Source organism: Thalassophryne amazonica, chromosome 3 (assembly GCF_902500255.1).
Source record: "Thalassophryne amazonica chromosome 3, fThaAma1.1, whole genome shotgun sequence".
Classification (NCBI taxonomy): Eukaryota; Metazoa; Chordata; class Actinopteri; order Batrachoidiformes; family Batrachoididae; genus Thalassophryne; species Thalassophryne amazonica.
In genome coordinates, this window is record NC_047105.1 from 19642985 (window position 1) to 19654472 (window position 11488).

Consider the following 11488-nt stretch of genomic DNA (forward strand, 5'->3'; position numbering starts at 1 on the left):
TCGGACAGCTGCTGAAACAATTGGTCTGCATAACCAAAGAATTTCTGCACAAACTGTCAGAAACCGTCTCAGGGAAGCTCATCTGCATGCTCGTCGTCCTCATCGGGGTCTCGACCTGACTCCAGTTCGTCGTCGTAACCGACTTGAGTGGGCAAATGCTCACATTCGCTGGCGTTTGGCACATTGGAGAGGTGTTCTCTTCATGGATGAATCCCGGTTCACACTGTTCAGGGCAGATGGCAGACAGCGTGTGTGGCGTCGTGTGGGTGAGCGGTTTTCTGATGTCAATGTTGTGGATCGAGTGGCCCATGGTGACGGTGGGGTTATGGTATGGGCAGGAGTCTGTTATGGACGAAGAACACAGGTGCATTTTATTGATGGCATTTTGAATGCACAGAGATACCGTGACGAGATCCAGAGGCCCATTGTTGTGCCATACATGAACAAGAACACAAGAACATCACCTCATGTTGCAGCAGGATAATGCATGGCCCCATGTTGCAAGGATCTGTACACAATTCTTGGAAGCTGAAAATGTCCCAGTTCTTGCATGGCCGGCATACTCACCCGACATGTCACCCATTGAGCATGTTTGGGATGCTCTGGACCAGCGTATACGACAGCGTGTACCAGTTCCTGCCAATATCCAGCAACTTCACACAGCCATTGAAGAGGAGTGGACCAACATTCCACAGGTCACAATTGACAACCTGATCAACTCTATGCGAAGGAGATGTGTTGCACTGCATGAGGCAAATGGTGGTCACAACAGATACTGACTGGTATCCCCCCCCCCAATAAAACAAAACTGCACCTTTCAGAGTGGCCTTTTATTGTGGACAGTCAAGGCACACCTGTGCACTAATCATGGTGTCTAATCAGCATCTTGATATGGCACACCTGTGAGGTGGGATGGATTATGTCAGCAAAGGAGAAGTGCTCACTATCACAGATTTAGACTGGTTTGTGAACAATATTTGAGGGAAATGGTGATATTGTGTATGTGGAAAAGGTTTTAGATCTTTGAGTTCGTCTCATACAAAATGGGAGCAAAACCAAAAGTGTTGCATTTATATTTTTGTTGAGTGTATATATACGCATGCAAGCAGATAACTTAATACTGAATTTATATAATAATAAAAAGTAAGCACCATGCATAACCTGTGTAGGGAGAGAACAACCACTTGCATTTTCAGCACAGGACCCAACTTGACTAAATTTCAAGGTTGTTGTTATAAATAGGCACAAGGTTGCCTGTGGTGATCTGCCAGATTAAAGGTACAAATAACAAGTCTTGTCCAATAAATCAGACAAATTAAATTATGTTGATGCCCTGATGAAACATGTCTCCAACTCACAATGGAAGCCTTTGTCTGAGCCACATTATGTCTCCCAAATCACATTTATGGTGATATAATCTGAAGAGAGCAGTGTAAAGAACCTTTGGCAAAACTAATTCCTTGGTGAGTAAACCTGCTCTCAGCGTATCTCTGAAAGTTGATACTTGTGAGCTAATGAGGATTCACTCTTTTGAAAATTAAATGTTAATTAAGAATAAATGATAAAAAAGTAGGTCAGCAACCAAAATATTCAAAGTATCTCTTGAGAGAGGAAATACATTTTCGATTCCTACTTTATTAGATGGGGCTGCTGGCAGACTCCAGTATGTGAGGTACTGAAGAAAATTAAGGTTAATACAAAGTATGAGAGAATGTCAGGATAGATCAAAAGCTACTGCACTCTGAGCAGCAATATAATAACATTACACTTCTATCATTACTCTGCTGAATATTCCAGTTTTCATCCATGAATGAGTTTGCATTTTGGAAGTGATGTTGAAGAACAGAATGTAATGCACTATAATTCTGCACAAATACAAAATCTGTCTGAGCTGTGCCCCCTCTTACATTTACAGGATTTCCAAAGGGAAGGGTGACATCTACAACACAGACACCAGATGGACACGTATCTGTTTTGGCATCTCCAATCTGCAGGAAGACCGGAGGCTTGACTGTGCAGGTCACAGGCTTGTTATCATCGATGCTGCCACTCATTTTCTGGACACAAATGAAATCTGTGAACAAAAATTCATTCATTTAAATTTATGTTTGGACTGATAACAATGAATGACAGTAATTATAGTTGACTTTGCGACTGAAGTAGGACATGACATGGGTGAAAATTGTGAGGTTCTGTGATGTGTAATCGAAGATGATTTATTGTGAAACAAATATTTTTTCGAAAACATAAACAATGTTTATCATTGTATATTTTTTTTGAAAGAATAAACTGTTTATCATTAATGTAATGTTTTTATTTTTTATTATTTTATTTATTAGTGGCCAAAACAATTGACAAGAGCTAATCATTCACTTGAACCACTGGTGTATCTGTATACTCTGGACTGAATGTCCACACTGTTGTATGTAGTGGCCTTGTACAATATCAGGTGTACTATTGTTGAAAAGTACTGTTATGCAAGCTTTGGGAAATACTTCTGTCCTCAGTATGACTGATAATTGACTGAGATGTGCATATAAGCTTTCACAATAATGTCTGCAAAAACCAGATTCAGTTATCATTCTTCTTCCTGATGTTATGCATCTTTATCATTCTTAACTTCAAGTGATTTTCATCGTTATTTTGTAGCATAAGAACAAAATGTGTGGCTATAGCTTTTGAGCAATTACAAACATAATACAATAACACAAAAATTAATGTTTATTTTGATGTATAATACTCAAGTTTGTATTTCAATGTCAGGCAGCTGAAACTTGAAATCTGTCATCATTATATAATTTACAGAAAAGTTATGTTGTGATAAAACTCCTTATATAGCCACATATAAACATATTTTGGGGTTAATTACTTTGTGCAGACCTGAAATAGACAGTGTGAGAAATTTACAATCCACATACATCAATACTACAGCATTATTTCTGTGTTTTGTGTTGGCATTCACTTGTCATAGCATAGAAACACAGCAAATGTTGGACAATAATAAATTTTAAAACAAATATGGAGTTTCCATTCATCAGGTGTAGTGTCCGTACACAATGTAGTGTCCACAGACAATGTCACAATGGCGACTTAAAATACCTACAATGTCATGTATTTAATGAAATCAGTTTAATATATATTTATCAATGTTAAATGATAAATATAGCATCAAAGTTATCATATTTTAGTGAGTTTACTACCACAATTACAATCTTCTAAATTGCACGGTATGTCCTGTGTTACAATCTACAAAGTTGAAAATACTTAAAAATTGAGGTATTTCTGAATTTGATGGATGGTTAAAGTTCTGTGAATTTCATATGGGTACATTTTTTGAGTTATATTCAAACACTCTCATTTGGAAGTATTATGGTCCTTTTGACTTGCTAGAGCCATGGATATCATTGGCTATGGACACTACAAAATGCCTCCACATTAAAGGAAAAGAAAACCCACTGATAATTTACAACTGGGTTGGTAGATTAAGATATTGATACCCCGTATGAAAAGTTGTAGGCATGTGTGATCACTTATGTTAAAGTTAAGAGCGTTTTTGTATGGCTGGTCTAAAGCCACCAGCGGGCAGCCATGCCGTCTGCTATAACAGCGATGTGTGACACCACATGTGTACAGAGGCTCAACACAACAAATACTATACTGCACTCCTTGGTGTCTCATTTCTCATCACTTCACAGTTATTGCCTCCACCAGTTGTCTTTCATTCTTGTCTGTCTTCGTGTTGTTTTGGTGGTCGGCCCTTCCTGATAGACGTTGTCGGCGGGTTTGAGTAGGATGGTGTAGGCTGATCGTGAAGGGTGGATGGGGGTCACACATGCACACCACGTTCACTCACGCACTACATACCTTCTGTCTTGCAAGAATTGCATATATGTGTATTAATGTACATAAGTGGTTCTGCCAGTGTGGCATTTACCTTTACTATATATGAAGACGGGGAAAAAAAAGATAACATTAAATGGAAATATCTCAAAGACTTTCAGTACTTAAGCTTTTGGATGTGCTTATTGATTAATTGCATGCCAATTTCTTATGAAAATAAAAGATATTGTTGACAAATATTGCATTTGAATGCATTCACTTTCATGTGTAGTGTCCATAAGACAATGAAAAAAGCACCTGCTTCACCACTAATTTTGTGATCACATAAAAAAAGAAAACATCTGTTGTACCTTGTGCTCTGAAATTTTGCAATCTGATTCCCAAGATAGCAGACGATCATATCATCATAAAATGAGTGCTCTAAGGTGGTCTTATGAAACTGACCTGGTTGCACTAAACATGGTACACCTGATAGTGTATAAGGCGAGTAAATTGAAGCTGTGAAGCAGCCATCTTACCACTTCCCTTACATGTGGATTGATGGAAGCAGAACTGGATGCACAGGGATGCTTTATGCACACATTGGGCCTCATGTATCAACGTTGCGTACAGCGATATTTGAGCATATATGGGGTGTACGCCAAAACGGCTGCGCTACTTGGCATTTATCAATGTGGTCGTTGGCGTACGCTGCGCTGAAAATATACACCAGGTCAAGAGGTGGTGTAAATTATACACCAAAATGAACCAGCGCTGGAATCCACATAAAAATGAAGATGATCAACATGATAAACAGTGCCATTATACAAATCAATGCATATGTTACATAAATAACACTTTCCTGATTATACTACATAATAATCAATACAAATCCCGCCTTTGCGGGATTGTTATGGAGCACGATCCGTGGTCACAGCGCTGACTGCAAAGAAAGCGCTGCTCGCCTTTTTCTCCAGACTTCGAACCTGGAGCCAGAGCAGCGCTGAGCTTAACTTCATGTGGTGTGATAGTTTTAGACTATGAAATTGATAACAACTGTGGTTTCGTCATTCCCTTAATTCGCCCGTGCTGCAACCAGGTTTTGTCGTCTCCATTCGGTTGTCACAATAAAATAAATACAGAAATACATTTAAAAAATAAAGAAATCTGACAGATTAGGCGTGTCTTATTAATTGAGCGAGCAAATATCCACGTCAAGAATTATTGACATGTGAAAAGAGAATACAGTGGTCCCTCGCTATAACGCCGTTCACCTGTCTCGCGGAGTATTTAGTCCAATTTTGCATGCCTTTTTTTTTTTTACAGTGTTCTGTGTTCTGCATATCTGTTTATAAGAATCTTGTTGCCAAGAAGAGAAAAGAGCACCAACAACTACTCATAACTGTGTTTGTCACACGGAAACAAACACCTGCTGCAGCGAGATGTGAGTGGGAAAAGGCGCAGCGCCAGGACGCAGAGGCCCGATCTGTGAAATACTGGTGAGTCACTATTAATAATTTCTTATGTGTCCGACCTCGTTCATTGATCGTTAAAATTAATTCATTAGTTCTAAATGCCATCATAATTATTTATAGGAAAATGTTCTATTTTTATTTCTCAAACAAATGTTTGGGCCTGAAAACAGTTTGGTATTATTTTCCTACTAAGGTTTGAACTTTGAGAGTGTTTACACATGAGAGAAAAGTGAGAAAATGTTCATGCCTGATTGAGAAAGTGTATAAACTGTGTAGTGAGGGGTTTTACAGCTTTGAAACGTCTATAATAATTGTAAAAAATAACGCTGACTACGTCGCGGTTTCGCGTATTACGGGCTATTTTTTAGAATGTAACTCCAGTGATTAATGAGGGACCACTGTAACACTTTTTTGATTATATACTACAAAACAATTGATACGACGGCCGCTTTTGACGCTCTATTGGCACGCATCGTGATTGGTGGAGTTCTTTTTCATTGCCGTCTTCCCGGCTTCCATGTCGTAAAATGAGGGTGTGTCTGAAGCGGAGTCATTCGACTCAGCTTTGCCTTGTTGAATGGTACATTCAACATCAACATCTTTCACCTCATGAAATATTTTTACCACTGAACTCAAACATTCATTATTTGTATAATGAAGAGTAGGCTACTGCATACAGCATGGCTAACAGTACATGGCAAGGGCTTTGGAGGTTCAACCTTACTGAAACACTCACTCTCACTCACTCTCATCTTCAACCGCTTAGTCCAATTAAGGGTCGCGGGGGGCTGGAGCCTGTCCCAGCAGTCATAGAGCGCGAGGCGGGGTACACCCAGGACAGGACGCCAGTCTGTCACAGGGCCACAAACAGACAAACAAACACAGACACACCAACACGTACACCTACGGACAATTTAAAGATTCCAATCCACCTAACCCGCATGTTTTTGGATGTGGGAGGAAACCGGAGCACCCGGAGGAAACCCAGACAAACACGGGGAGAACATGCAAACTCTACACAGAAAGACCACAGGCAGGAATTAAACCCATGACCTTCTCGCTGTGAGGCAACAGTGCTAACCACTAAGCCACCGTGCTGCCCTTACTGAAACACATTTACAAAAAAATTTGCACTGTCCAACATAATAAGAAAGATTTTAGTTAAAATGTCTTTTTTGCTGGAAATCATGAAACATATGTAAGTTGTTCCTTCTGTTTGCACATGGTATTGCTGTCACAAATATTGACATCATGCCTCTTACATCAGTGGTCTGTGATCATTCACTTATTAAGTTTATAGTTTTGCTGCCGTGTTTAGTGGAACAACAACCTTCTGTATCACTACGGCGATGCATCAACTCCTCAACTAAGACTGAACTCGAAGCTAGACTGCCTGATGTCTTAGCTTCACATGTGGCAAATACCCAATCAGTTGACAGCCCTGTGGATAGTTTAAACTCAGTGCTCAAAACTACACTCGACATGATTACACCACCTTTGTTAAAACCGCGCTCCCCCAAAACACATTCACCTTGGTTCAATGATTCAAACATCAGGCTAGAGGTCTAGAACGGAAATGGCATAGTTCAAAATTAGAAGTGTTAACCCTTTACTTGCCTTAGTTTGACATATATCACAATCAAGCTCCACAAACAAATTTTCTTATAGTCGCCGCCACTAACCATTAGGGAGAATTACTTTAGTGATTCCAGAGCATTGAGCAAAGACAACTTATTCAAAATAAGAAATAATAATCAGACAATTGCACCAGAAGATGTTGCCATCTCCTGGGAACCTTGCCCTCTTTGCTGAATTGCTGCCACCTGCCAGCTGAGCCACCTATTGAAGTGTCGGAGAACTAACATTTTCTCTTTCTTGATTAACCGTAGGGTGATCTGGTGTGAACATTTTAGCACAAGGAGGGTTAATGAGGCAAAACGCCTTCTTGAGATCTTTATCATGAATAGCAGAGATACAGAGGAATATAATAAAACAAGTTTCATTGAAATCCATAGTGGGCGCACCAAGATATGTCCAAATGAAAATCACCAAATACCACATTCTTAACAAAAAGTGCGCCACCTATGCAAAAGCGCCCTAACTATGCCACCGCCATTTATGCAAATTTGGAAAGAACTTGTCCCACTGTATCCAAATGCATAAATGAGCAAGGCTTATTCAGGGCGCAGGCCCTGGGAGGGTCCCAAATGTAGCCCAAAATGTCAAAAGTTGTGACTTGAAGCTCCACCTATAGGCGGTGCCCTCAGTTAGCCTCCATACATTCATATACCATAAGATCAATGAGGCTTACTGAGGGCGCACAAAGATATTAAAAGGTTAAAATCCACATTTTGACTATGTCACTGTTTTGGCCCCTTTAATCTCTACCCTAAAAAGGGCCGTAATTTTGTAATTTTTGTCTGTTTGGACAATATATCTTCCCCTAAAAAAAAAAAAAAAAAAAACACACTTCAGTGGCGTGCTGAAACATAATATATCACCCCCTTCTATAAACAATTCCCCAGTTACAGATTATGGCTCTTAAACATATCCCAGCATGCCTTAACCCAGCCACTACACCCTACTACGTATTGAGGTGGGCGTCATTACTAAGGTATTACCTAGATTTACAGAACAGAGTATCTCACTAGGTGTGCTGACGAAACTCGTAACGTCAACAAAAAGCACAACCTGCTTATTTGATCCTATACCAACAAAACTGTTTAAGGACCTGTGGCCCAATCTTGGGCCGACTGTGCTGGAAATTATTAATCTTTCTTTAACTTCTTGATCTGTTCCTAAATGTTTCAAATCTGCAGTGATAAACCATTACTTAAGAAATCTAATCTTGACCCTAGTGTATTGAAAAACTATCGCCCGATATCAAATCTATCATTTTGCTCTAAAATTCTGGAAAAAAGTGGTGTCACGGCAGCTTGTGGACTATGTTACTGAGAATAATCTCTTTGAGCCACTGCAGTCTGCTTTTTGAAAATATCATTTCACAGAGACGGCTCTCACTAAAGTGGTGAATGATTTTCTGCTTACAATGGATTCGGACACCACTACAGTTCTGGTGCCATTAGATCTCAGTGCTGCGTTTGATACCATGGATCATCATATTCTACTTGATAGGCTGGAAAATCATTTTGGGATTACTGGGAGTGCCCTTGCTTGGTTGACATCATACTTGACCAGTCATTCTCACTGTGTTTGGCACAATAACACTACCTCTAACCTTAGTGACATGAAATTTGGGGTTCCACAGGGGTCTATCTTAGGCCTTCTGCTTTTCTCCCTTTAATTACCACCCCTTGGGCACATACTGCGGCACTTTGGGATTATCTTTCACTGCTATGCTGATGATACTCAGTTATACGTGCCATTAACTGCTGGTAATCTCATCCACATAAAATCCTTAGAAGATTGCCTTGCATCTGTGAGAAGTTGGATGTCTAGGACTTCCTACTTTTAAACTCTGATAAGACTGAAATGCTGGTTCTGGTCCAGTGAGACATCTGCATCAATCTGACCAGTTAGCACTTAGCCTAGGCTCGTGTGTCATATATCACACTGACAAAGTGAGGAACCTTGGGGTAATTTTTGATCCTACATTGTCCTTTGACTGCCACATTAGAAATATTACGAGGACTGCTTTCTTCCACCTGCAAAATATATAAGATTCGTCCCATCCTGTCTATGGCTGATGCTGAGAGGCTGATCCATGCGTTTATCTCTTCTAGATTTGAATACTGCAATGTTCTATTTTCTGGTTTACCACAGTCCAGCATTAGGGGTCTCCAATTGGTTCAAAATGCTGCAGCCAGACTTTTGGCACAAAGCAGAAGGTTTGACCGCATTACACCCATTTTGGCATCCCTTCACTGGCTTCCTGTCCCAGTGAGATCACATTTTTAAGGTTCTGCTACTAGTCAATAAACTGGTCTGTTTGAGGTTTCTTGCTCAGAGGGAGTTTTTTTCCTTACCACTGCTGCTCTGGGGGTTAAGCCTGGTTCATACGGCAGGATCTTAAAAATTATCTTTAGGTTTCCAAAACCTGAGAGACAACACACGTGAAGATAAAAAAATCATGGAGGTTTGGTCGTACAGTGTGTGGTGTTCAGCCACACGGTAAGGACAACAACACCACACATGAACATTCACAGCTCAGACAGGAAATCTAGCAAAATCTCTCAAGATTAAACGTGACTTCAGAGTAAACAAACTGAGGTATTTTGTGGACTATTTAAAACAGAGGGGGAAAAAAAACGATACAAAAAGAAAAAGAAAAAAGGTGTTCTTTAAAAGGAGTGGAGATAGCGCGACCACCGGACTTTCTGGTAAGTCAGAACAGCTGTTTTGATTTTATTTTCTGCTCCGTGCGTCCGTCACCTCGCTTCCTGATTGGCTGCACATCACATTCAGCAGGCTGCATGCTCGTTTTGGTCGGAGGACACAACACATGCTGCGATATCGGGCCAAAAAAATCCAACATGTTGAATATCCCCGATTTGCGATCGGAGCGCTCCTGACGTCCTTCCGAGCAGATCAGAATGCTCTTAACACACCACACACAGGACGAATATCTGATAAGGTTATCTTTAGTGTCATCATCATTGTCGGGGTGTCCTTAAGATTGTCGGAAGGGGAAGATCAGGTCCCATATCGGCCTAATTATCCTGCTGTGTGAACCCGGCCTTAGTAAGGTTAGACCTTACTTGTGTGAAGCGCCTTGAGGCAATTCTGTTGTGATTTGGCGCTATATAAATGAAAATAAATTGAATTGCAAAACTGCAAACGTGATTTCGTCCACATCACATAATCAATTATCACATGGTTATCTTCATCCTCATTGGACTCAGTATTACATTTGAAACAGTATGAGTCTGAACTGTAAGAATGGTCGCGTGAGGACTTCACTGAAAAGAAATATAGGGTTTGCAAATATAAAACTGTACTTCTATATTTATATGGACCATCCTGAGTCAAGATATTTTCTTATTATCAATAATCCCACAATAAATATGGAGGCAAACTTAAAACTACAAAAACCTATTTAAAATTTACAGCATTTACAGAACAATGTTCTCATTGTTGTAACAACACAAACCGCATAGAAACGGTTTGTTCAGAGAGTGATGTCCTTAGCATTCAATCTAAGCACAGCACTATTTAATGCGCCTTATTTAATTGTTTGTTAGGTAATGAGGCCTATGTTAGCACCACGGACAGCTCCAGAAGCAACACATTACAGCGTAAAACGATAGCTTCCTGTTAGCACGGAAGCTAAAGTGGTGCTAGCAGTAGACAGTGGAGTGAGGTCACACAAATCCAAGAAAACAACATGTTGCTCATGACTTACCTTAACGTGTCAGACAGCAGCAATACTGAGTGTAAAATGAAGGACAAGGGGACTGTAAGAGTTTAAGAACTTAAGGTCACCCTACAAATGCAGCGTATTACTTCCTGGCTGTAACCATGGGAACGCAAAAAGTCTTAAAGAGACAGCAGCAGCAGCAGCAGCAGCTCGCTCAGTTTATACATTCTATTTATAAAATTATTCATCAAAGACATGGTTAATTAAAAGGTTTGTCATGCTTTCACAAGAACCCATTTTCAAAATTTCTTATATTGTTGAACCAGCAGCCAAAAATGTAAAGACAGATTTTTTTTTTTTTTTTTGTGCAACCAGTCAACCCGTGTTTACTAATATTATAACTAATATGAAAAAAAAAACCACTTGAAATAACAGGAGTATTGGTGAAACATTTCAACCCAGCAAATATTACAAATATTTAATTTACACCTCGTATTGTAAAAACAGCCCAAACCATTCTATATGAAAATATATAATTTCAAAACGAATTACATCTGAAAGCATATACATTTTAAATCGTATTTGATTTACTTTTTTGTCAAATGTTAAACCTCTACTGCCAGGAATTCATGGAGTATCAACATAACATGACAACACTGTTTTGCACAACCATACAAATTCATTATTATGTCTTATACCATTAAAAAACAAAATGTATTTCCTTTTATTGTTCGATTTTTGCCTGGTAGCTGTTTAAACACAGTACTTAACTATGACACGATCTGGCTTAAATTAATTCAAGACACGTTTGAAGACGTTTAAACACAGTTTAAAGTGTTTTTATTTCAAATAAATCAGCAATTCTCATTTATAAACC

At 39.4% G+C, this 11488-nt stretch overlaps 1 protein-coding gene across 1 annotated transcript in view; it reads right to left on the reverse strand.

Moving 5' to 3' along the window:
* The window catches only part of nicn1 (nicolin 1), a 36152-nt gene extending 25370 nt beyond the window's left edge, over positions 1 to 10782 (reverse strand). Inside the window, exons 1-2 of the mRNA XM_034167654.1 lie at positions 10657 to 10782; positions 1908 to 2074 (exon numbers count right to left, since the gene is read on the reverse strand). Coding sequence (XP_034023545.1) covers positions 1908 to 2054 — 147 coding nt within the window. The 5' untranslated portion in view covers positions 2055 to 2074; positions 10657 to 10782. The remainder of the gene's footprint in view (positions 1 to 1907; positions 2075 to 10656) is intronic.
* Between the last annotated feature and the right edge of the window lie 706 nt (positions 10783 to 11488).